Source organism: Pogoniulus pusillus, chromosome 33 (assembly GCF_015220805.1).
Source record: "Pogoniulus pusillus isolate bPogPus1 chromosome 33, bPogPus1.pri, whole genome shotgun sequence".
NCBI classification, from domain to species: domain Eukaryota; kingdom Metazoa; phylum Chordata; class Aves; order Piciformes; family Lybiidae; genus Pogoniulus; species Pogoniulus pusillus.
Window position 1 is genome coordinate 11,027,312 of NC_087296.1, and position 26,345 is coordinate 11,053,656.

The window sequence follows — 26,345 nt, forward strand, 5'->3', positions numbered from 1 at the left end:
AGCCAAGCAGAGCCTGAGCTGCATCAGCATCTCCCACTCTGCTGTGCTCTGCTGAGACCCCACCTGGAGTACTGTATCCAGTTCTGGAGCCCCTGGGACAAGAGGGATGTGGAGATGCTGGAGTGTGTCCAGAGCAGGGCCAGGAGGATGCTCAGAGGCTGCAGCAGCTCTGCTGTGAGCACAGACTGAAAGAGTTGGGGCTGTGCAGGCTGGAGCAGAGGAGGCTCCCAGGTGACCTTCTTGTGGCCTGCCAGGATCTGAAGTGGGCTACAAAAAAGCTGGGGAGGGACTTTTCAGGTTATGAAGGAATGACAGGACTGGGGAATGGAGCAAAGCTGGAGGGGGGGAGATTCAGCCTGGCTGTGAGGAGGAAGTTGTTGAGCATGAGAGTGGTGAGAGGCTGGAATGGGTTGCCCAGGGAGGTGGTTGAGGTTCTGTCCGTGGAGATGTTTAAGGCCAGGCTGGATGAGGCTCTGGGCTGCCTCATCTAGGGTAAGGTGTCCCTGGCCACGGCAGGGGGTTTGGAACTGGCTGATCCTTGTGGTCCCTTCCAACCCTGCCTGATTCTATGAGTCTATGAAAGAGGACTAGAGGTCCAGAGAGGATCTGTCACTTCGATGGAACTTAAATGTCATGTAAAGCTACACATCTTTAAAAGTCCTATGAGCACAACTGTGCAGTTCTAATCCAGCACCTCAGTTTTCAGCCTGACAGCAGGATTGTAGAACTTCTCAGGTGTGTTAGGGAGTTGATGTGTTTGGTAATCAAGGAGACAGACGTGGGTAACTCTGCAGTGTATTTTGACCTGCAGAAGTAGTCTCGCTTATGAGAGATGCTGTTGTGTCCTCACCTTTTTGGTCATTTTATAATGTCTGAGGTACTCTGTGAATCCACTCTACAGTGTTTCAAATTCATGTTTTTTTCACTGCAAAGGGCTGAAGTGTAGTGCTTGGCAGCTAAAACTGTTTCCTCGTAGAGGGAAGGATGGCTCTAACAATTCAGTGCTTCTCGGGTCCTGTTGCTTGTGCCTTGCACAAGATGAACTGCAAAGGGAGAAATGTCTTCACTGTAACAGCCCCTCAATATTTCCTGTTATCAGTGCTACCAAATTCCTTTGTTCTGCCCATCAGTGCCAGCCCCCACCCCCACGATGATAATGCTTCTGACTAGCACTGGGGAAGCAGCTGGGTGGCATTTATCCCATTAGCCCTTCAGCCCAAGGGCTCAGAGCAGAGGCTAAGTCCATCAGCATTTTGATCAATCAAGAAGCTTGTTTCCAGGAGCTGATTGGGAATTGTTCAGGAGAAGCTGAGCTACCAGCACTGCCTTTTTGGTTTTGTGGACACTTACTGTTTGCAGCTAAGTTCTAAAGAGAGTCATCTTGACACTTGGTAACGAAGAAGCAAGTGGTACAGGCAGTACCACAGCCACGTAGTAAAGAGTAGTGGCAGTACCACTTGCCACATAGCAATGAAGAAGCAAGTGGTACAGGCAGTGCCACATAGCCACACAAAGCATGGCATGGCTTGGGCCCTCTGCATCTGCTGAACATCCTGAATCTGGGCTAATGGTCAGTCCACTGCCCTCAGCAGCACAGCTGGCTGCAGGTCCTGGCTCAGCTTGGGCAGGCGCAACGCTGTGGTGGCTTCGCCCTGCACATCTTATCACTTAAATCACCTGCTTTCAAACACCTTCCCCTCTCTCACTCCAATGCTAGCAATGTCTGGAGGAGTAAGCTGTAAGGAGGCACACGTTTTTTGTTTCATTGTTTGCTAATCCAAATGATTTTCAGTGCCCCAGTGCACAGATCATCACCAGCCTCTCCCCTAATGCTGATTTAAACACATGTCAGGTTCTGGCTCAATTCTCCTGGTTAGGCTTTAAAGCTGATAGTCACCCATGGCATCCAGATGTCAATTCCTGCTCTGCTTTCAGTCACAGCAGACAATGAATTCTGAAATCCAGATGATCATCATAATTCCAGCATGTTCAGTAGTTTTACCTCCTGCCTGTGGTGATGGTGATTTTTGGAGGGGTCTGTAGTCAGCCTCACTCTAAATATTGAAGCCTGCCTTCTCTGTGAAACAAGATTCTGTTCCCCAGCTTGCTTGTGATGTCAAATGGTCAGAGCACCACAGAAAACAGCATTCTGCTCTGAAGATACAGGATCTTCATTTTCACCTTGGATTACCCCAGAAAATACTGCTGAAATCTCATATGTGAGCAAGAGGTCAGATAGACTCCCCTGGTTATGCTGTGGTGGAATTCAAAATGAAATCACTAAGAAAGAAAAATGACAGAATTCCACGTGTCCCCAGGAACAGAGAAGCCACTCTTTGGGGACAGAGTGCTTTTCATACAGCTGCTGTGCTTCTCTTTCATCCCTGCCCCAGCTTCCCAGCGTTGTGGCTCTGGAATTCACTTTGTGCATGAATAATGACTGGCGCCTTACATCTGGAGTTTGGATTAATTATGAGTGCTTGCAGGGTCTTGTTAGAGCTGTAATGCAAGAATCACAGAATGCTTGGGGTTGGAAAGGGCCTCTGAAGATGATCTAGTCCAGGAGGATCACCTAGGGCAGGGCATGCATCCATGCATCCAGGTAGGGTTTAAATGGCTCCAGAGAAGGCAACTTCCACAGCCTCTCTGCTCAGCCTGCTCCAGGGCTCTGTCACACTCACAGTGAGAAAGACTTCCCTTATGTTCACATGGAACCTCCTCTGCTCCAGCTTGCCCCTACTGCCCTTTGTCCTGTCATTGGACATGCCTGAGCAGAGTCTGGTTCTGTCCTCCTTACACTGCCCTCCACACCATTACAAACATGAATGAGGTATAATAATGAGGAATAACAACCCCATGCAGAGATACAGGCTGGGGTCAGAGTGGCTGAGAGCAGCCAAACAGAGAGGGATCTGGGGGTGCTGATTGATACCTGCCTGAACATGAGCCAGCAGTGTGCCCAGGTGGCCAAGAGAGCCAGTGGCATCCTGGCCTGCATCAGGAATGGTGTGGCCAGCAGGAGCAGGGAGGTCATTCTGCCCCTGTACTCTGCACTGCTTAGACCTCACCTTGAGTGCTGTGTTCAGTTCTGGGCCCCCCAGTTTAGGAGGGACATTGAGATGCTTGAGCGTGTCCAGAGAAGGGCGACGAGGCTGGGGAGAGGCCTTGAGCACAGCCCTACGAGGAGAGGCTGAGGGAGCTGGGATTGGTTAGCCTGGAGAAGAGGAGGCTCAGGGGAGACCTCATTGCTGTCTGCAACTACCTGAGGGTAGGTTGTGGCCAGGAGGAGGTTGCTCTCTTGTCTCAAGTGGCCAGCACCAGAACAAGAGGACACATCCTCAGGCTGTGCCAGGGGAGATTTAGGCTGGAGGTGAGGAGAAAGTTCTTCCCTGAGAGAGTCATTGGACACTGGAATGGGCTGCCCGGGGAGGTGGTGGAGTCGCCGTCCCTGGAGCTGTTCAAGGCAGGACTGGACGTGGCACTTGGTGCCATGGTCTGGCCTTGAGCTCTGTGGTAAAGGGTTGGACTTGATGATCTGTGAGGTCTCTTCCAACCCTGATGATACTGTGATACTGTGAGGTCACCCCTCAGGCTCCTCTGCTGCAAGCCCCAGCTCACTCAGCCTGTCCTCACAAGGGAGATGTTCCACTCCCTTCATCTTTGTGGCTCTGTGCTGGACTCTTTCTAGCAGTTGCCTCAGGTCCTTCTTGACATGAGGGGCCCAGCAGTGGAGACAACATTCCAGGTGCATTCTGTTTAATGTTATCCTGTTCCACTGTACCTTGTGCCACAGGTTTCAGAGCAGGCACTGGTAGTATAGTTAAGGTGAGAGATTCTTCATGAGTAGCTCTTGGGCTTGATTAATGATAATGCCATCAGGGTTTTTTGTTACCCCTCCACTCAGCTCCTGTTGTGTCCTTTAACATTTCTGACCTGGAAAAGGGGAAGAGGGGAGTCTCAGGTCACTCAAATGGACTCAGCTCTCAGGAGTAGAGGTGACACTAACATTTCAGTATGATTCCTGCCCTGTAGAGCATATAAGTCATGTGGAGTCGAGGGTCCTTGCTGCTCTGCGTGCTGGTAAGGCTTGGAGGAGCTTTTCATGCAGCACTGCTGGACTGCTCTGCAGCTGTCTGTGAGGAGCTAGGAACTTCAGCCTTGCTGATGGCCTTGTCAGAAATAAGTTGTGATACCAAGGAGACACTCTGGGCTTTTGAGTTGCCTTATAAAAAAGGAAAGGGTAAAAAAAGGGAATAAAATGGTAAAAAGACATTACTTACACTAGACTACTACAAGCACACTACCACATACCTTACTGCTACCTAAGTAAATGTGTTTAAGCCTTAAGCTAACAAAGGCTTGCATACAGATGAGGATGTCAGCAGTTGCACTGCTTGTACATCCTTCATTCAGCTGTCTCTCACATTTGCTCAAATTACATGATCACAGGGACCCTTTTCAAATGCAGTGCCTGGGCTGAGCCAGCTCTGGAGATGAATGAAGGTAATACAATGCCTCATTATCGCCAGCAGTTGGAAGGCACTCAGGAAAGACACAGCAGACTGCAGGGAGGGAGAGCTTGGGGGTATGACTGGCAGTTGAAGGTGCCCCTCAGAGGAGACAGGAATCAGCAAAGAAGATATATGTGGTCCCAGAGGGGTGGGGGAAGGCAAAGTTCATCCCTCTGGCAAGGGGCAAGGGAAGGTGAGAGAAATACAAAGCAGATAGTGGGGGGAGGCATTAACCTGCTCTTTTCTAAGCAGGTAGAAGATAGGACGATGGCAGAAACATAAAAGGGTTTGTCAAGAACAATTACCTTGAACTGACAGCACCTGTCACAGAGACCAGAGAGGAGGCAGGGGATGTGGTAGAGCTTGGCTCGGGTAAGGCTGTCCATGCTGTTTCCACAGTGCCAGAGAAATCCAGTTTAGGTGTTACTGCTTTTGCAGGAAGAGGGCATAGGGAGCTGAAAATTGTGTACAAAGAAGGTCTGAGTAGCTCACAGCAGTGCAGGATTTTGCAGGCTTGAGTCTGTTACTCTTCATCATTTTCATTACTGGTTTTAGGTGCTGGTGTGGTGTGTACATTTAAAACCCCCAGATGACTGCAGCAGGAGGCAGTGCAAGCACTTTAGACGCCAGGATTAGAATTCAAATTTGGTTTCAGTGATAAGATTCAGTGTAGGAGAGTGTAAGATGCTTTACTGACAGATGGAAAAAACCCACAGCTGAGATGAGGAGCAGTGAGCAGATAAAGGCCCAGCAAGTGCTGGGCTGCTGGCTCACAAATGCAGCTGGCCAGGGGCAGAGCTGGGGAACTGGAGGCTTTTGGAAACAGGAGCTTTATAGAGGTAGGTGAGGCTCAGGCATAATTAATCTGCTTCAGTGCTGTGGGAGTTGGCTTTCACTGTGCCTTTTGTTGTGGTGGGGGAGGTTTTGCACAACCTTTTGCAGTGCATTTCCAGGATTTCTGTGTTGTGGGCAGTTAGAACTGTTGCTGAACTGACCTGGAACTACCATTCTTAAACCTCTCTGTCTCTGATGCCCCTTGTAAAGGAACCAGTAATGCTCCCTTGCAATTCCACAAGCATTTACAGAATCATTGAGGCTGGGAAAGACCTCGGAGGCCATCAAGTCGAGCCTGTAACCCAACACCACGACATCAGCTAAGCCATTCCACCAAGTGCCACATCCAGTCTTTTCTTCAAGCCCTCCAGGGATGCTGACTCCATCACCTCCCTGGGCAGCCCATTCTGGTGCCTAATCAGCCTTTCCACGAGGAAGTGATTCCTAACATCCAACCTTTCTTTTGTTAATGGTGAAGCAGCTGTTTTCTCTCCTTTCTATTGACACTTGCCCCTTGATTCCCGCTCATTTTAGAGCTCTGCCATGACACAGATTTCCTTACCTGGCCCTACAGGTGTCTGCATTAGCCTGGAGAAGGGGTGGCTGCTCATGAAGGTGGTGAGACCTTGGAATGGGTTGCCCAGGGAGGCGGTGGAAACCTCATCCCTGGAGGTGTTTAAGGCCAGGCTGGAGGAGGCTGTGGCCAGCCTGATCTAGTGTGAGGTGTCCCTGCCCATGGCAGGGGGTTGGAACTGGCTGATCCTTGTGGTCCCTTCCAACCCTGCCCGATTCTATGATTCCTGTGAGTCAGCAGGTAGCATAAGGTGGCTGTGTGTGGCAACATTACTTAAGCTGGTTGAAGGAGGTTGTGGAGAGAGTTCCATGAATGTTTGAGAAGCCCCAGTGTAGGTGATGCTGAGCTCAACAGCCCTGGAGAAATCAGAGTATTCAGCAGTAAATAATGCATCACAGCACGCACTGGGGAAAGGATGTGAAAAATCATTATGGAAGAGATGTTCATTAAGTGTGCACCATCTCTCTGGCTCGCTGCATGGGGCAGGTGTTGCCTTGAAGTGGTCTGTAATTAAAGACTTTGAGAGATGAAGGAGAGGCTGTCTGCCTCATTTCTCAACTCTGGAACCCTAATGACACCCTTTGAATATTGCCTATCAATGTGTCTCGCGCGGTTCCGCTGCCTTCGTTAGCTTGCTTATGAGCTGGAAAACAGAGACAAAGTGTTGCAGTGTTTTGAACAAGAAGGAAGTGTTGTAGGAAGTGTCATTTTAGCAATTAAAAGCCCCTTATTTTTTCCATACCCTTCTCCATTGAGAGATGATTAAGAAATCCAGAGGAGGGAAAAAAAAAACAGACTGATGTACAGTTGCAGTTCACCTCTGTTTTCTCTTAACTGGGATTAAGGTAATATTTGGGGAGGGCAAAGAGTTGCTGTTGCTAAAATCAGATCTTAGGGATAGAACACACAAGGTCATCCTGGCCTGGATCAGAGCAGTGTGGCCAGCAGGACAAGGGAGGTTATTCTGCCTCTCTACTCAGCACTGGTCAGGCCACACCTTGAGTGCTGTGTCCAGTTCTGGGCTACTCAATTCAAGAGAGATGTTGAGATACTGAGAAGGGCAACAAAGCCCGTGAGGGACCTGGAGCACAGCGCTGTGAGAAGAGGCTGAGGGAGCTGGGGGTGTGCAGCCTGCAGCAGAGGAGGCTCAGGGCAGAGCTCATTGCTGTCTACAACTACCTGAAGGGAGGCTGTAGCCAGGTGGGGTTGGGCTCTTCTGCCAGACAAGCAGCAACAGAACAAGGGGACACAGCCTCAAGTTGTGCCAGGGAAGGTCAATGCTGGATGTTAGGAGGAAGTTGTTGTCAGAGAGAGTGATTGGCATTGGAATGGGCTGCCCAGGGAGGTGGTGGAGTCACTGTCCCTGGAGGTGTTGAAGCAAAGCCTGGCTGGGACACTTTGTGCCATGGTCTGGTTGATTGGCTAGGGCTGGGTGCTAGGTTGGACTGGATGAGCTTGGAGCTGTCTTCCAACCTGACTGATTCTATGATTCAGCAGCCCGTCCTTTGGTTGTTCACTGCACACACCAAGTGACTGCATAGTGAAGGAGGAAGGAGCCTGTGACACTTTTTCCTTTGAAGTAACCTCAGCCTGAGCCACATCCTAGTTTGAATTCCAGAACCAGGATTTGGATGGAAATGATGTTACTGCTTTCCTCAGACACTCTGACTTGCTGCAGTTATATATGTTCATCTTGGTTGCAATTTCCTAATACTTTTGCTTTTCTCTCCTTGTGCATCCCCCCCCAGATCGCATTCAATTAGGTAAGACACATTAATCTCCTCAACTGCTGCCTCTGTGTGTGACAGGATTTGTTTTATGGGGGCAGTGCAGTGACCTCTTTCCTTTCAGCATTGTTACATGTGATAAAGAGACCTGCTGCTGAAACTGTGATGCCTCACTTCTACAGCATGCTGGGTACAGTGTGAAAAGCATTGAGTGCCTAGAATGTGTTTGCCTTGCTCTTTAGTAGCCTCTAGGGGGTTAAAAAGTTTAAAGGGGTTAAAAAAGTTCAGTGAATAAAAAATCTGTGATATAATCATGTTGCAAAGTGGATTTTACAGCTGTGTTTCTTCTGCTTTTCTGTGTCACAGTCATGTTGCACACTGGGTTTTACAGCTGTGTTTCTTATCTTCTGCTTTTCTATGTTACAGTCATGTTGCACACTGGGTTATACAGCTGTGTTTCTTATCTTCTGCTTTTCTATGTCACAGTCATGTTGCAAAGTGGATTTTACAGCTCTGTTTCTTATCTTCTGATTTTCTATGCCACAGTCATGTTGCACACTGGGTTTTACAGCTGTGTTTCTTCTGCTTTTCTATGCCACAGTCATGTTGCACACTGGGTTTTACAGCTCTGTTTCTTATCTTCTGCTTTTCTATGTCACAGTCATGTTGCAAAGTGCATTTTACAGCTGTGTTTCTTATCTTCTGCTTTTCTATGTCACAGTCATGTTGCAAAGTGCATTTTACAGCTGTGTTTCTTCTGCTTTTCTATGTCACAGTCATGTTGCACACTGGATTTTACAGCTCTGTTTCTTATCTTCTGCTTTTCTATGTCACAGTCATGTTGCAAAGTGCATTTTACAGCTGTGTTTCTTGTCTTCTGCTTTTCTATGTCACAGTCATGTTGCACACTGGATTTTACAGCTGTGTTTCTTCTGCTTTTCTATGTCACAGTCATGTTGCACACTGGGTTTTACAGCTGTGTTTCTTATCTTCTGCTTTTCTATGTCACAGTCATGTTGCAAAGTGCATTTTACAGCTGTGTTTCTTCTGCTTTTCTATGTCACAGTCATGTTGCACACTGGGTTTTACAGCTGTGTTTCTTATCTTCTGCTTTTCTATGTCACAGTCATGTTGCAAAGTGCATTTTACAGCTGTGTTTCTTCTGCTTTTCTATGTCACAGTCATGTTGCACACTGGGTTTTACAGCTGTGTTTCTTATCTTCTGCTTTTCTATGTCACAGTCATGTTGCAAAGTGCATTTTACAGCTGTGTTTCTTCTGCTTTTCTATGTCACAGTCATGTTGCACACTGGGTTTTACAGCTGTGTTTCTTATCTTCTGCTTTTCTATGTCGCAGTCATGTTGCACACTGGGTTTTACAGCTGTGTTTCTTATCTTCTGCTTTTCTATGTCACAGTCATGTTGCACACTGGGTTTTACAGCTGTGTTTCTTATCTTCTGCTTTTCTATGTCACAGTCATGTTGCACACTGGGTTTTACAGCTGTGTTTCTTATCTTCTGCTTTTCTGTGTCACAGTCATGTTGCACACTGGGTTTTACAGCTGTGTTTCTTATCTTCTGCTTTTCTGTGTCACAGTCATGTTGCACACTGGGTTTTACAGCTGTGTTTCTTATCTTCTGCTTTCACCCCACAGTTACTCCATTCGCCACTCCATCAGCATGCCTGCCATGAGGTAATCTGCTACCCGCGGTCTGTGTGCTCTGGGGATGTTCAGCAGTGTAATGCTGGGGGGGATTTGCAGGCTCTCAGCCTGATCCTGCAGTTTTTAGTTGGATGAGTCCCACTTCCATCATCGGGGTCGTTCATGTAGATAAAGGCTGCAGGACAGAGACCATCTGTGGGGTTTTCCTTTTAATGGCATTAACTGTTTAATCTCTTGTACCAGCCTCTGAGTAAATGAAGCAGTTCTCAGATGCATTTAGGGAGTTGATTGCTGTCAGGCATTCCTGAATCTGAAATTCAGTTGTTCTGCTGTCTCCAGAACATCATCCAAAGCCCATTAACAGCAGATATGCTTTCTACTCCTCATGCTTTGGATCATGCTCCTGTGGAGGGGTTTTATGAGTGCTTTCATATTTTAATGGCTATAATCATGCTTTACTTGACTGCAGCCAAATATTGATGACTGTGCAAGCAAAGCTCCATCTGCTTTACATAAATCTAGGAGCCATCTTTCTTTTTTACCCCCTTGGCCTCTATATCTCCCATGGTCTGGTTGATTGGCTAAGGCTGGGTCCTAGGGTGGACTGGATGAGCTTGGAGGTCTCATCCAACCTGGTTCCATCTATCTCCATTCCTTCCCAAGCATGTGGGGAAAGCAAATCTCCTCACTGTGTGGTGGATGCTAATTCATTCAGCTTCAGCAGGTGGACAGTGTAAGGCAAGCAGTGAGCAATGTCACCTATGGGTCAAATGGGAGTCACAAAACTCAGTTCCTCTCTCTTGTGCTGCCTGCAGCTACCTGAAGGGAGGCTGCAGTCAGGTGGGGTTGGGCTCTTCTCCCAGGCAACCAGCAACTGAACAAGGGGACACAGTCTCAAGCTGTGCCAGGGAAGGTCTAGGCTGGATGTTAGGAGGAAGCTCTTGCCAGAGAGAGTGAGTTGTGGTTGGAGATTGCTGTTAGATTTTATTCATGGCTGTGGTGATTTGGTGCATCCTCTTGGCCACATTGTGAGGAAGGCTCCTGCACTTTCAGTGGTGATAGTTATAGAGCCATAGGCTCTTCCTGGATACATCACAACAGACAAGCAGAAAAAATCCCCAACAAAACAAACACTATAAGAAAGGAAAACAAAGCTGAAACAAAGAAAAAGCCTAACCACTTGCTAACTGCTTCACTATACTGCACTGGACTTGGAGCTCCTGTCGCTGCAGAGCCCTCATCAATTAGAATCACATAGTAAGTTACAAGTGAGCTCTCAATCTTCAAGCAAGGAAGAGAGAACCAGAAGGTCCTCTTTACTCACTGGAAGTTACCCCAAGTCCTTTGTGCTGGCTGAACTCTAGAGCAGGAGACAAGGTCTGGTTGCTCACTTCAACCTGCCTGGTTTGTAGCCTGTTTCTTCCTCCACAGGACAGGGATTAGCTGCTGTGAGAAGGCCTCCAGAGACAAGGTGTTCATGCAAGCCCACGGGAGGCAACCTGAGTACAACTCTCCATGGGGAGCCATCCTCTCACTGTAAACCAAAACATGCACAATACTCCTAATGCTACATGGCAGATGTTAGTGGTGGTCAGGATGTTCTGTTTGCAGCAGGAAATGTAAAGAAAAGAAATCACATTGAATGTATTTCAACTTTTGGAACAAGGAAGATAGAAGATTTCCAGGCAAGCCAGCTAAAGAAACCCATGATGTGCTTTGGGAAGGAAAAGCACAGCCTTTGGCCCTGTTTTTTAATGTGTTTAAGGTATGCTCAGCTCAGTTTTCCTAAAAACAAGCTTGTCTTCTGTTCTGCAGGGAGAGAAAGGCAGAGGGAAGCTTAACTGTGTCAGAGGGGCACTCTAGGAGCACAGGCTTCCTCAGTCTTTGCCTTTGAAAGCAGGATACAGCTTCAGGCACAAAGCCATGGAGCTGGGTGGGTCAGGATTCCTTAAAGCCATTTGGGACCCACTTCCTACATCATTTCATCTCCTTCATCCTAGCCTCAGGACATTAAGCTGTTATCTTTTTGATGATGTAGATTATGAACTTATCCATCAGCTGAAAGGAAAATTTCTTTCCAGCAACACCACAAAGCCATGGAAGTGCAGCTGGTGGTGTCTGGTGGTTCTGAGAACAGGCTCAGTGTAGGAGGGCAGGGAGGCCAAGCCCTGCTTGGGTTCAATTATGAGAGGTTCTGCTTTTGCTCAAAAACACTCACCCAGTTACCCTGATAGAGTTTGAGTGACAGGGCACAAGTGACTGCTCATACCTCAGGCTGAAGCCCTTTGCCTCCAGCCAGCCTCCTCTCTGTCCCACCACTGCTGCCTGGGAAGAACTCAGCAGCCTCTGCAGCTACCTCATTATGCTTGCAACTAACTCTTCTTTTTCTCCTAGGAATTCTCCAACATTCAAATCATTTGAGGAGAAGGTTGAGACCACTGTCACGAGCCTTAAGGTAAAGGTTAGAGACTGAATTGTGTGAGTGTGCTTGTCAAAAGGTGACAGTTTAGTTGTGCAAGAGACTGGTTGTGTTCACTGCGCCATCAGCAATGTGCTGGAACTGCAAGAGCAGTACCAGAGGATGAAGACAGTGTGCAGAGGAATCTTGTGTCTCTGCTTTGTTACTCAGAAATCACTCCTGTTGTCTGTCAGAGTGGGCTCAGAAATGCTGCTAAACCCAGGCCCATCCTTAAACAGAAAGCAGAAACATCTCTTCAGGTTGGTAATGCTGTGCAAGGCAGAGCCGTGTGGAGATGCAGGGTCAGGATTTGGAAGCAGTGTGTCCTGATGAGCTTTGTGCTGTGCCCTGCCAGACAGACACAGCTGTGTGCCTGCAGACTGAGCCTGAATCCCCAAGCTACTCCTTTCAGTGCTGGAGATGTACTCACCAAGTGCTCCTTACTCAGCTAGTGGCAGCTGTTGTGTAGCTCAGGTTTGACTCACGCTGCTGAGTGGCTCTTGGCACCAGTCTCATCTTTAACACAGGTGAGTTTCCTTTCGGATGTGTTTTGTCTGGAGTTAAAATGTCAACGCTGTACTGACATATTCGCTGTGGGACAGGAAGATCTGATGGCAGAGTCACCAGCTGCCACTAATAGCACTTGTTAAGGCTCTTACTCAGCAGGACAGAGTATGGCAGACGTGCAGGGAGCTAATCTTTGCTGCGTGGTAAGGCACAGTCAAGGGGGGAGCAGGAGAGTTTGTCTCCTAATGGCTCTTGCTCATCAGATAAAGGCAAGTGTGCTCAGAAAAGGCACTTTGATCCAATGGAGAAATTCCAATGTGTTCCAGGTCCCCTCTGCCAGTGGACAAGGGACAAACTGATCCCCCTCATTTTAGGAGGAACCAAAAATACTGAGTTAATGTCAGCAGAGCTTGCAAAGCATTAAAAAGGGAAGAAAATGCCCTTCTCCCTGGGACAGGAGGACAGTCTTTGCTAAAGAAAATGCAGGTTACAGCCAGAACTGAAGCAGCAGGTGCACAGGGAAGATCCCTCTTTTCCATGCCACTGTGAAATCACACAGCAGATAGAGTTTTCTACTTGGTGCCTGTGGAATGCTAGCAGCAGAGAGCTTGATCTAGTTTCATGGTCCCATCAAAAGAGTGCAGAGTTGCTCTGCCATTCCCCCCTTTGAATGCTGACATTTATTTAGTGATAGGCTGGTTTGACAATGTTAAGTCAGCCTCTATTGCACCATGGCAGAAAACTCTTGGTCTCATAGCAGAGATGCAGGATCCCAGGGAAGCCCAGGAGCATCTCAACAGCCAGAAGAGAACACAGAGTTCCAAAGCCCCAGCCCTGCACAGTGTTCTGTAGTCAGCCAGAACTGATGTCACATTTTAAACCAGATTGTACTTGCTCCTGGAGTTTGGACTTTGGGTTGTGGCTTTCTTTTGGGAAAGTTTGTGTTCAGCTTCCCCTGGAAACCAGCAGGACCTGGGTGCCCAGCTCTTGAATGTCTCTGAAAATCAGCAGGTGGGTGAAGGAAATGCTTGTGTCAGCACTGGGGTAACAGCCAGAGGAATTCAGTGACTTAGACTGTTACTGGGTTTGGATGGAAGAGGGGGCAGAGAAGCAAATGGACAATTAAAACTGCATTAGTGGTTCTGATTTTGAGGTGTGCAAATCCATCTGCACCTGGTCTGAGCTGCCTGAAGCAGTACAGGAGCAGGCTCCTTCCCCAGGCTCTCTGATCAGTCCTCATCAATGCTCTTCTCAGAATTTTAACTGGCAAATAAAAGTCAGGAGTTTTGCCATGGCATCTCACCAGTGGCTTTCCCAGGCCCTGCAGCTTGAACTATTTGTGTTGCTGTTTGCAGAACTCTGTGATGGATCCATGCTTGCTGCAGCTGAGCACAGCCCACTAGGCTGGGAGAGATTTTCACCTCTTGAGATGGGAAGCTGCAGTAACTGTGACTCAAACTGTCAGAGCAAATACCAAGCTTACTACTACCTTTATTTTACTGAACTTTAAATCTAGGCAAGCTCCTGTGCTAGCTGATGAAACAAAGGATTAGACAGGACTAACCCTTTGGAAACTTAAGACACAAAGTGCATTTCAGTAAAATAATCTTCCCTAAGCAGCCAGTGGCTGCCAGGCTGGGAAAATGCCAGCTGGCCTCTTACATCCTGCTTCACTTCCAGGATGGAGTAAAAAGCTTTGCCCCGGTTTTAGGCTTAAATCAACTTGGAGTAGACATATTAGCATGCCAAACAGCAGCTCTCTTACCTACACAACCCAGTCAAAACAGCTTTGTTTCTGTGCCACATAGTCTTGACCATTTCCAAACGTTCAGGTAAGGCTCTTGGCTAGGAACACTCTTGGTTCACTGATTTATTCATGGAGGGGTTAATACTTGTATTTACAAGCTCAGCACTTTCAGAACACTGTGAAAGCAGATGAGCTGTGAGTTTGTTGTTGTGTCATTAATGTCCTTTACTACCCCTTGCTCCCCCTTCCCACGTGAAAATGCTGTGGAGCTTTGCGTGTCAATATCTAAGCTGCTACAGGTATCTAAAGAGAGACAACCTGTTGCAATTGCTCTTTGGTTACTGCCTGCCTTGGACAGTAGTCCAAAACCCCAGCAGGGTTGCTGTATTTCGAGAGCAGCTGGCAGAAGGGCCACTTGACTCATGTCTGTGCTCTCAGCCTGAACAAACAGTGACACCAGTGTGACTTACTCCTGGAAAGGACTGCACTAACTTCAACGGTAGGAGCCAGCATCCTGCTTGATGTCTACTTAGGGACTGGTTCCTTTCAGCACAGGTTAAATGCCCCTGGCAGACTTTCTGCCTGCAGCTGAGTTCAGGATCTCGGGGAGGAAAGGGCTTGCTTTATTTGACTGTTTTTACAGCTTCTGTTGTAACAAACCCCCAACCCCACATGTTCTCTGCCTGCTCTGAACAGTGCCCAGCTCACCATGGGGTGGAATGCAAGCAGCACTTAGTGCAGTGTGAGCTGAGGAACTCCCTGTTCTCTTTTGTTTCAGACCAAGGTTGGTGGGACAAGCCACACAGGGGGCAGCTTTGAAGAAGTTCTCAGCTCGACAGCCCACGCCAGCGCTCAGAGCTCTCTTGCTGGCACCCGACTCCCTGAGAGTGAAGAAGAGCTGCAGTGTTAGAGCTCAGGCCCTCCTGAGCCACATACCTTTCTTCAGGGACTTGCCCAGACAGTGATTCTGAGACCTGCCTCGCCACCCAACCTCTGCAACAAGGTTTTGTCAGCTTTGGAAAACTGCCTCCCTGGCCTTGTGCTGGAGAAACTCTTCCTCTCTGTGTATTTTGGATGGGCCAATTTATCATCAGGTATTTTGTACACCACACTCAAGTCATTGACTTAAGAATGCTCTAAATTCTATGTGCAGTGACCAAAATAAGTTTTCATTTTCACCTGACTCCCCTCCAACAATTTCTTAGCCTCTGGTTCTTGTTTTCCTCTTTCTCACCTGACCCCCCTCCAACAACTTCCTAGCCTCTGGTTCTTGTTTTCCTCTTTCTCACCTGACCCCCCTCCAACAACTTCCTAGCCTCTGGTTCTTGTTTTCCTCTTTCTCACCTGACTCCCCTCCAACAATTTCTTAGCCTCTGGTTCTTGTTTTCCTCTTTCTCACCTGACCCCCCTCCAACAACTTCCTAGCCTCTGGTTCTTGTTTTACTCTTTTCTGTCTGATGGTTTCCAACTCCCCTCTCGGTGCCACATCAGACAGATGGAGCTAGAGCTGTGTACTTTTACTGCCAGCACCAGCCCATGTACCAGCTGCCCACCGGCCACACCAGGTGCCCTTTGCTCAGGAGTGTCTGTACACGAGCTAGTTCCTACCAGAATTAACATCACTTACTGTCACCAAAAGCTTTTTCTCCCCTCTGCTGGTACAGTCTGGCACTGCTCTCCACCTGCTGCTCAGCAGAGTTAAGGAGGACAGGAAGGACCCCAGTTATACAGAAACTGATCACAGCTGCTGGCTTAAGAGGATTATTGTAGCTGGAAATGCTGCAGTTTAGAGAATGCTCCATTGCTTGCTCTCTGGATTTGGTAAGACCTGCCGATGTGAGTTAATTACAAAAGGAAGTGGAGTGGAGGAAACCTCCAATATTTTTGCCTCTGTATCCTCCCCTCAGAAGTAAAGGGAGGGGTGTTTGTGAGCCTCAGTCAAGACACAGCCTTAAGTGCAAGAACACAAAGCCAGCAACTAGCTTAAGATGTGCCATAGGTTAGAGAGCCCAAGCCTTCAGCCCCCACCCCGGAGCTGCTCACACCCAGCCCATGAGGCACTTCGTGTTTGGTGGCAAGTTTCATTGTGCTTCACTCCAGAACCTAATTCTACCAACTGCATCCTATCTATCTGCTTCATCACCAGAGCCAGTCCTCTGCCAGCTCTGCTGCAGCATGGCTTCTTGCATCCTTTGAACAGCTTCCCTAAGAGCAGAGCAGCACCTATGTGACAGCAGGGGCCAGTCTGCACTCCTCAAGTTGGGCACAACTTGCTCGATTCCTGAGATGGAAAGCAGGCTGCCTGCTGCTTTTGAGCATAAAGCCAAAGCTTCAACCTAGTGTTAGTGACTTTGATGTTACAGACTGCTTGAAATCTTGTGAGAAAACCTGGCTTTAAGTGATTTTTTTTTTTTGCCTGTATGGCTTTTGTTAGAGATTTTACAGAGCTGGAAGCCTTTTTGTAACGTTCCACTGGACAGGAGTTACCTTTGGACATTTCTAGACAATACCTCTGGTGTGATTTTTAGCATGGAAATGAATCTCAGTAGATTTGGGGTTTTTTTTTTAGCAGTTTCCTTGTGACCTTTTGCTAGTTTAGCTGATGTGGTTTTGTGCATAAAAGTGACTTTATTTAAATAAAGAAGATATTGATAGTAACTAAGCTTGTGGAAAGGAAGTTGTTGATATTCTTATTAAAATCAATTCCTCTCTTGCTCTTTTACACCTTCTGATGTTTTAGTTTCAGTCCTGTGGATTTAGCAGCATTACTGCACCTCTCTCAGCCTTGCTGTGGCACAGCAGAGCTTCAAGGGAAACTGCAAGATCATTCCTAGGGCTTTTAAAACCTCTTCAGTTCACTCCAGCTCTGAAAATCCTCAAGTTTTGAACATTTTAAGGTTCAAAGGAGAAAAATAATTGAAGCAGGTTCAGTGGAAGTGAACCACATGGCAAACGTCTTCTAGGTTTAAAACTACTGGCCTGCTTCTGAGCTGTTGCACTTACTTTAGACAAGGCTTAGTGGTGCTGGCTTGAAGGCTGGACTTGATTTTGGAGGTCTTTTCCAACCTGAGCAGTTCTATGAGTCTGAATCTAGGAACTGGTTACTTTTAAAGTGGATGACAACTTTAGTTCTCCATGCTGCTTCCCCTGACATGGCACTGAAGATATCCAGGTCTCTACCATGTTTTTTTCCCAGGTACAAGCTTTCCTTACCTGGCAATTGTAACATTGCCCTGGTCCTCCCCCTCCAGGTACACACAGGGCCCAGCAGATACTGCCCTCATTACAGCATTTATCACCATTACTCTGCTTTCTTGCCAGCCAGACTTTTACAGCTGCATTGGTATTTGCACCCAAAACACTCCCTGGCAGCAGGGGAACAGCAAGAGCAGGGGACAGTCAGCATTGCATAAATCTGTGAACTGGAAAGTCCTTCAACATCATCCAGTCCAACCATGGACCCAGCACCACCATGGCCACAAAAAAGTGCCACAGCTACAGAGTTTTTAACACCTCCAGAGATGGGGACTTCACTACCTCCCTGGGTGGCCTCTTCTAATGCCTGACCACTCTCAGGAAAGAAATCTTTCCTGATATCCAACCTAAACCTCCCTTAGTGCAGCTTGAGGTCATTTTCTCTCCTTGTATCAGTTAATACTGGGGAGGATAAGCCAACACCCACCTCACTACACCCTCAAGTAGTTGTACACAGCAGTAAGGATTCCTGCACAAGCCAATCTCAGCTACTGTGTGATTTCTGTTACCTCTACAGCCAGTCAGGGCTGAGGGGAAGTCCGGAATGGTGGCCTTAGGGAAGTGCCAGCACCATTCCCTGCCCCACTGGGTCTAAAAACTGCATGGAACAATAAACACACAGAGACAAATAATGAATGCCCCACAGAAGGGCAATGAGGCTGGTGAGGGGCCTGGAGCACAGCCCTGTGAGAAGAGGCTGAGGGAGCTGGGGGTGTGCAGCCTGCAGAAGAGGAGGCTCAGGGGTGACCTCATTGCTGTCTACAGCTACCTGAAGGGAGGCTGTAGCCAGGTGGAGTCGGGCTCTGCTGCCAGGCAAGCAGCAACAGAACAAGGGGACACAGTCTCAAGTTGTGCCAGGGGAGGTCTAGGCTGGATGTTAGGAGGAAGTTCTTGCCAGAGAGAGTGATTGGCATTGGAATGGGCTGCCCAGGGAGGTGGTGGAGTCACTGTCCCTCGAGGTGTTGAAGCAAAGCTTGGCTGAGGCACTTAGTGCCATGGTCTGGTTGACTGGACAGGGATGGGTGCTAGGTTGGACTGGATGATCTTGGAGGTCTCTTCCAACCTGGCTGATTCTATGACCAGTTTTAGCCATCACCACTTTTTAAGACTTATGCACTCCAAAGAGATCTCATCTCCCACACGTGGCTCTCAAGAGCTTCTAGAGAGATGTGTGAACTGCCACTAAGCCATCTGATGCAGAAGGCACTTAAACACAGTCCCAGAACAGCCTGCCCTGTCCCAGCCACTGCCCTACATGAAAAGCTTCAACTGCAAGCAGCTGATTTTTAATCTTACCTGAATTTCCCCAGTGGAGAATCTATTTGGAACCAAAATTGCATCAATCAGAGGATAATTTGCTAAAAAAACCACACAAAACCAACTCAAACCAAACTAATTCAAAATACCTGCTCCTTGAAACATCCTCAGCTCCGGTGGTGCTCCTGGGATTTTCAGCAGTGAATGCAGACACAAAAATAAACCTGTTGACAGACTTAGTATTGTCAGGGGATAAAAAAATGATGCCCAGAATATAAACCCACCTATTTATTAACACCTCAGGACTGGGGGGGAGATGTAGAAGCTATTTTCTTGTTCCTTTCTGTATTAATCAGAGATACAAGCTGGAGTATTTCTGGGTGGACAAACTTTCCTGCAAAACAGAAGGAAAAGAAAGTCAATTGAAAATGCTCCTGTTCTGCTCTGTGTGAAGGGCTGGCAGTGGAACAGCAGTGGTGTTACTTTAGGCTCAAGTGCAATTTTAGGTTTACTCCAACTATGGACTAACTGTATCATAGAATCAATCTACCAGGTTGGAAGAGACCTCCAAGTTCATCCAGTCCAACCTAGCACCCAGCCCTAGACAATTAACCAGACCATGGCACTAATTGCCCCAGCCAGGCTTGGCTTCAACACCTCCAGGGACAGCGACTCCAACACCTCCCTGGGCAGCCCATTCCAATGCCAATCACTCTCTCTGACAGCAACTTCCTCCTAACATCCAGCCCAGACCTCCCCTGGCACAGCTTGAGACTGTGTCCCCTTGTTCTGTTGGTGGCTTCCTGGGAGAAGAGTCCAACCCCACCTGGCTACAGCCTCCCTTCAGGTAGTTGTAGACAAAAATGAGGTCTGCCCTGAGCCTCCTCTGCTGCAGGCTGCACACCCCCAGCTCCCTCAGCCTCTCCTCACAGGGCTGTGCTCCAGGCCCCTCACCAGCTTTGTTGCCCTTCTCCAGACACGTTCCAGTATCTCAGTATCTCTCTTGAATGGAGGAGCCCAGAACTGGACACAGCACTCAAGATGTGGCCTGACCAGTGCTGAATACAGGGGCAGAAGAACCTCCCTTGTCCTGCTGCCCACACTGCTCCTGATACAGGTCAGGATGCCACTGGCTGTGCTGCCCACCTGGGCACACTGCTGGCCCATGTTCGTCTACTCTGAGAGTAGTTACAGCTATTTTCCCCTCACACTTCTATTTCAAGCTCCATTAAGACACTTAAGAGCTGAAAAAGGAAGCACCCTGATCAGGACAGTCCCATGCTAAGTATCTTGCTGCAGGAAATCACCCCCAGTTTGGGTTGCTGAGATCTAGTCAGAGTGCAAAGATGTCAGAAAATGAAGCATTCCAGCTATGCTCAGGTGGCCCTTTAGCCCTAATCAAATCATTGCATCCTTCAGAGAGCTGATTACTTCTCTGAGGATTCATCAAAGTATGAATGGGACTTGTCAGGGACTGTGGCTGGTGAATGCTGGTCCTCTCCCTGAGTTTCCCTGTCTGCTTCCCAGGACAGGAAGACCTGGAGTCATAGTCCTCTTCTGGTGTTCAACTCCCTCACTAAAATAATCAAGACTATTATTTAATGTGTTTTCTCCTGTCTCTTTGAGAGAGGATGAAAAGCAGTAGAGAAGAAAATGTAATCCATTTTCTGTTTGCATTTTCCATTCACATTTTCACAAGGGCTTGGAGAGACAGGACAAGGGATAATGGCTTTGAGCTGGAGGAGGAGTGACTGAGACTGGAGATCAGAAAGAAATTCTTTCCAGTGAGGGTGGTGAGACACTAAAATGTGTAGCCCAAGGAGGCTGTGGATGCCTCCTCTCTGGAAGTGTTCAAGGCCAGGCTGGATGGGATTTTGAGCAACTTGATCTAGTGCCCATAGCAGGGAGATTGGATCAGGATGACCTTTAAAGTTCCTTCCAACTCAAACCATTCTGTAAGTCTATGACTTTGCACCTTAAACCACTGAGCCAGCTCTCACATCTATCTTGGGCAGGTCACACAAGTCCACAGCTCACACAGGGATGACAAATTCTCCTTCACCGGCTCATCACACACTAACGAAGCAGAAACAAGCTCCTGTCAGAGCATGGGTGAAGACTGAAGCCTCCTTTACACCCTCTCTGCTGTTACAGGCAGTTCCTTAACCACATGCAAGAGTCAGAAAAGGAATAAAAAGGCAATTTGTACATTCCATTTATGCAAGACCAAAAAAAAAAGGCCAGTTGTCCTACCAGCAGTTGAGTCATAGAAGTCCTGCAGCCTGCCAGGTGTGTTTTCCAACTCTTCATACTCAAATGCTTGCAGGATCATCTCACACTGATCCAACTGTTTCACAAACTTGGCTTCTGCAGTGTGTTGGTTTTCATATTCCTGAAGAGATTTGCAGTTAGTAGTGGGGAAAACAAGAAATCTATTATTCTGAAACAGAATTATTAGAAGCTAGAACCTTCTTTCTTAACAGAAGCCACCCCATAAATATTCATGGCAGTTACCTGTCACTGCTGGCCAGCAAAAAAACACTTGCAATAACCACACCAAATAACAGGACTTAAGGACACAATTCTCTAACTTCAAGCATGCCAAGTGTTTGGGCTGAATCAGGGATGAAATGGACACAACCTTACTGGATACACACAATAATTAAGAGGTTCCATTTACCATCCCATGCCTAGAGACCCCTTCAGGCCTGGCTAAGGCTCTGAAGGCTGCACTGTGTGCCTGTGCACCACCACCTTTAAGGCCTCTCTTGCTCTCCTCTCCACCACTTCTTTTTTTGTAAGGAGTTGTTCTTTACATTTCTCCTGTCACTCCTCCTTAATCTCTTTGGTCTAATCTGTCTGAGCTGCTTATGTCTTTATGTCTCTCCTGAGGGAGAGGAGTCATAGAGGGGTTTTCCCCCATGCAGACTTTAAGTCCTTTAATCTCACTGCGATCTCTCTCCAGTCATCATCAGCATGCATTTGTGAGTCATTCACATTGTCACCTGCTTCCACTGATGGCTGTGGCCAGATTTGCTATTTCATTTTCTCTTTTCTAAATCTGCTGTCTTGTATCTGCTCACTCACCAGCTGCTCTACTCCTGACTTCCACAACTAACCACAGAAAAAGGCTTCTTTCTGCACAGGTTACCATCACTTGGATACTCTCAGCAGATCCAACCCTGCTCCTCATCAACACCAGACCAGAGGCTTAAGGACATGGTTTAGTGGTGACCTTGCAGTGCTGGGTCAAAGGTTGGACTGGATAATCTTGATGGGCTCTTCCAACCAAAGATATTCTGGGCTTCTGTGATACATATTGAGCCCACCTGTGCTTTCAGATCCACACAGCAGCTCTGCAGATCAGAGCAGCGTGAGTGCAGCAAGAGCTTTTCCTACTGACCAAAGATGCACTTGGCTCTGCATCTTAAGAAGACAACTGTGAGTGCAGCTGTTACTCACAGAGGCAAGATCCTGGGTTGTAATTCCAGCATAGTGGTGCTCAGCTAAGTGTCATTGTTTGACAATCTACTTATGCTTAAGGTCAAAATAAGAGCTGACAGTTTCACAGGTAACCAAGGGAAAGGACAATGAGTCACCCTGAACCTTGGCAAGGGATGCAAGGAATGCAAGCTTACCTCCCAGAGTTCATAGATTTCTTTCCTGAGGTCCTCTGATAGAAGCTGAGTCAGTTGCTGCATAGCTGCCTGAAGAAAACCAAAACCAAAAGCAGTTTCCATTTGTCCTCTTTTGAGCAAGCACACTTTTATCATGATTATTGTAGCAGTCAACAGCTTCTTACCAAGGCTGTAGAAACACAAACCACACAGTGCACTATGCTACAGTGCATGTGTACAGTAACTGCCACAGGAACAGTGGAACCACTCAGCGAAGGAGCTTTTCTTACATGAATTGTTAGAGAAATCTAAACCACATGAAAAAATGGCCTCAAAGTGCACTCAGTATCTTCAAGCGTCCAAAAAGAAGCCCTGAGCAAAACAGGCAAGTCAAAGGCCAGAGAACTGCCATCAATTACCAGCTCTGCCTTCCAGATTTAACTGGTGGAGGCAACATTTGAACTTTATAGTATCACAGTATCACCAAGGTTGGAAGAGATCTCATAGATCATCAAGTCCAACCTGTTACCACAGAGCTCTAGCCCCCCGATCATTTTTGTGGCCCCCTGCTCCATCAGCTCCCTGTCCTTCCCGTGTTGAAAGCTGCAGAGCTGGACACAGCACTCCAGTCCTCATTCCACATGGCAAACTGTGGGCAATCCTTCTGCAGATTATTCTGTATCCTCTTGAAAAATCCACCCTTTGCCTTCTCCAGGACTACTCCTCCCTCCAGTTGCAGGGCACTGACTCCTACTCCAGCTGATTCTAAGACAGAACCACTTCTGCTGGACCACCTCAGTGTGCAAGAAGCTGAACAGGCACTCATGCCTCAGCATCCAAAGACTTCATCACTAGATTCCCAAAAATGAAACCAGTAAAGTGACAGGAGCACAGTGATAGAGTCAGCAAGAACACTGGGAACACTCCACGTCCTCAGCTAACCCAGGTAAATGAAGCTTCATAACGCAGTTATTGCACAGAGCATCAAGCTTCACAGTTTGCCTAAGCAAAGGGATTACAGAGTTGGTCTGTAGCTTAGTGCAAAGTTTCTCCTAGTGTTAATCAAGACCTTCAAATTAGATGAATAAAAAGAACAATATTATTTCTAGTATTCTTGCCTGAGAGTTGTTTAGCTCTCATTTGCCCAGCTTACAGAAAGAAGGATCTTTGCTCACAGAAATAAGACAGAAGGAAATGGAGGGAAAAAAGTGCAGCTTCAAAATGCTAACTCCTAGTGCCCCCTCCCAGATACTCAGCTGCCACTTTTTCACTAGCTAACAGCTACTGACTGTGGGGCAGACAACACAACATAAGCCTTTAAACACTTCCAACTTTAAAAAACAGAGGGGAAGAAAAATCCCTGTCATGCCCTGCAGCAGTAAAACAGTGCTCCCAGCCTCGGATACCATTGGTTCAACAACAACAATCCTGGTACGAGGTCTAACACAGCCTCAAAGGGATGGTACAACCCACGAGCAGGAACTGTTCTGCATGCCCTTCAGCCTCTGCCAGCTGAGCAGTCTCATTTCTCTGCTATTTCTGCCTTGCTAGGATGCTAAGGGCTGCTTCTGAAACAGAGAAGATCACAGGCAAGGCAAAGGGTTTGTGCCACAAGTGTTTATCTGCTTCAAACACAGGGTTTAGTTTCACAATACGTCTCAGCCAGCTGCTCCCCAAGGTCTCACTCCTTCCCACCTCCTTCCAGCTCTGCAGCTCATCAGATTTCAAGGTCAGCTGGCCAAAATGACTCACCTCCCATAAAACCCCATCAAGCAACTCTCAAAACCCCCCAAAACAAAACCCCAACTAAACCAACCAACCAAAAAAAAACCCATAACAAACATATTTATCTACCTTTTTTCCCCCTATCAAGTTCATTTCCTGCTGCTTTTTAGCCTTGGTGAGATAAACTGATGGACTGCATAAGCAGCAAAACTGAGAACCAGCAAAACATCAGCTGCAAAGGGAACAAAAGCAGAATTCTGCAGCAGAAGCAGCATGGAAAGGGTTAACCCTCCTGGGGGGTGGTCTTGAACCTGACCCCAGGTGTAGTGGTTAGCCCCCTCCCACTGCCTGCCTAGCCCCCTGTAACAACAGAGGAACCTCCTGTTTCTCTCACTCTTGCCCTGCCTGCCTGGTAGCACCACCCTGGTTCCTGCTGCTCCTGTCTTACCATGTGGTCATCCTCCCTGAAACTCTACCTCCATCCATTGCCCTCAATCTCCTTGGATCTTGTTTTCCCCTCCCTATACCCCTTTGTAACTCCCCTACCTTACAGATCTTCTATTGATTGTTAAAGTGGTTTATTTTCACTTCCAAATCAAAGTGAGACTATTTATTTGGCTGTGTTTTACCTTTTCCTCTTTACATCCAATTCCTTTCTTTCCAAAAAGGGGGAGGGGAAGAGGAAAAGGCATCCTCAAATTGTATTATTTCTCTTAACTACATTTTCACAGTCTCACAGTATCATCAGGGTTGGAAGAGACCTCACAGACCATCAAGTCCAACCCTTTAGCACAGAGCTCAAGGCCAGACCATGGCACCAAGTGCCACGTCCAATCCTGCCTTGAACAGCTCCAGGGACGGCGACTCCACCACCTCCCCGGGCAGCCCATTCCAGTGTTCAATGACTCTCTCAGGGAAGAACTTTCTCCTCACCTCCAGCCTAAATCTCCCCTGGCACAGCCTGAGGCTGTGTCCTCTTGTTCTGGTGCTGGCCACCTGAGAGAAGAGAGCAACCTCCTCCTGGCCACAGCCTCCCCTCAGGTAGCTGCAGACAGCAATAAGGTCTGCCCTGAGCCTCCTCTTCTCCAGGCTAACCAATCCCAGCTCCCTCAGCCTCTCCTCCTAGGGCTGTGCTCAAGGCCTCTCCCCAGCCTCGTTGCCCTTCTCTGGACACACTCAAGCATCTCAATGTCCCTTCTAAACTGGGGGGTCCAGAACTGAACACAGCACTCAAGGTGTGGTCTAACCAGGGCAGAGTACAGGGGCAGAATGACCTCCCTGCTCCTGCTGACCACACCATTCCTGATGCAGGCCAGGATGCCACTGGCTCTCTTGGCCACCTGGGCACACTGCTGGCTCATGTTCAGGTGGGTATCAATCAGCACCCCCAGATCCCTCTCTGTCTGGCTGCTCTCAGCCACTCTGACCCCAGCCTGTATCTCTCCATGGGGTTGTCGTAGCCAAAGTGCAGCACCCTGCACTTGGAGCTATTGAACACCATCCCCTTGGACTCTGCCCATCTGTCCAGGCAGTCAAGGTCCTGCTGCAGAGCCCTTCTGCCCTCCAACTCAGTCACATCTGCCCCCAGCTTGGTGTCATCTGCAAACTTGCTGATGACTGACTCTGGGAAATGTAAACTAGAACCAAGACACAGCATGTTGATAATTCAGCTTAATTCAGCCCAGGAAACTGTTATCCTTGATGTATTTTCACAACCAAGTATTTCAGAGTCAGGTTAGAGCTTTACTGCTTGACCCTCCTTCCCCACAGGCAACAGCAAAGTCTTTTACCAAGTGAAATGGGAGCTGCAAATGCCCAAGAAAACTTTTTAACACATTCAGGTATTAAAATAACTTTTTACATCACCTAACCACAAATGAGAATTCTCTCTAGGCAAAGCTGAAGCCTGATCTTTGGTGACAGAAGAACCTTTGGAAGCTTCAAGAAAAGAGGGTTGGGATTTGTTTGGGTTGGTTTATTTCATTTAGGGTAAGAAAACACTAAGAAATACACTGGGAAACAAATAAAGAGCAAAATTGCTGTGAAGAGAACACCCCAAGAATGCTGAAAACTCCTTGGGGCTTTAATTTTCCACTTTCTTAGCAAACAGCTTTCTCCTGGAGTTTGTCACAGCCCCCCCTAACCCCACGTTTTAAGTGGCTAAGCATAGATATGTGTGGGGAATAACCACTGCAGAGCTTGGTGGCTCTTTTGAAGAGCTGATGGTAGGCTCTGAGGAGCTGGCGAGGCAATAGGTTGCCCTCTAGCTGCTGCTGGGGGAGTGCTTTGTCACACCGACAAACCGCAGCGGACAGACCAACAGCCTGGGTGTGCAGCGGCACGAAACTGCTCTGCTGAGACCCCCCCTCAAACGCTGCCTCCGCTTCTGGTGCCGCCAGCATAAGAAGGAGACAGAGCTGCTGGAGCGAGCTCAGAGCAGGCCAAGGCTGAAGGAGCTGGAGGTGTTCAG

General features: G+C 47.8%; 2 protein-coding genes across 11 annotated transcripts in view; one reads left to right on the forward strand and one right to left on the reverse strand.

Moving 5' to 3' along the window:
• The window catches only part of TPD52L1 (TPD52 like 1), a 153,278-nt gene extending 136,595 nt beyond the window's left edge, over positions 1-16,683 (forward strand). For 4 of the 7 annotated variants that reach the window (XM_064170090.1, XM_064170092.1, XM_064170096.1 and 1 more), the window contains 4 exons: positions 7,668-7,682; positions 9,301-9,339; positions 11,704-11,764; positions 14,800-16,683. In XM_064170090.1, the coding sequence (XP_064026160.1) occupies positions 7,668-7,682; positions 9,301-9,339; positions 11,704-11,764; positions 14,800-14,931 (247 nt within the window). In that variant the 3' untranslated portion in view covers positions 14,932-16,683. The other 3 variants (XM_064170093.1, XM_064170091.1, XM_064170094.1) reach the window with 3 other exon arrangements.
• HDDC2 (HD domain containing 2) overlaps positions 1-26,345 on the reverse strand; it is a 64,753-nt gene that overhangs the window by 29,838 nt on the left and 8,570 nt on the right. Inside the window, exons 4-8 of one of the 4 annotated variants that reach the window (XR_010308143.1) lie at positions 22,172-22,240; positions 20,787-20,925; positions 18,818-18,927; positions 4,817-4,966; positions 3,740-4,222 (exon numbers count right to left, since the gene is read on the reverse strand). Coding sequence is in view for 3 of the 4 variants with exons in the window: in XM_064170102.1 (XP_064026172.1) it covers positions 18,833-18,927; positions 20,787-20,925; positions 22,172-22,240 (303 nt within the window). In the remaining variant the exon portion in view is untranslated. Of the gene's footprint in view, positions 1-3,739; positions 4,223-4,816; positions 4,967-10,262; positions 10,393-18,817; positions 18,928-20,786; positions 20,926-22,171; positions 22,241-26,345 lie in introns of those variants that run through there. The other 3 variants (XM_064170101.1, XM_064170100.1, XM_064170102.1) reach the window with 3 other exon arrangements.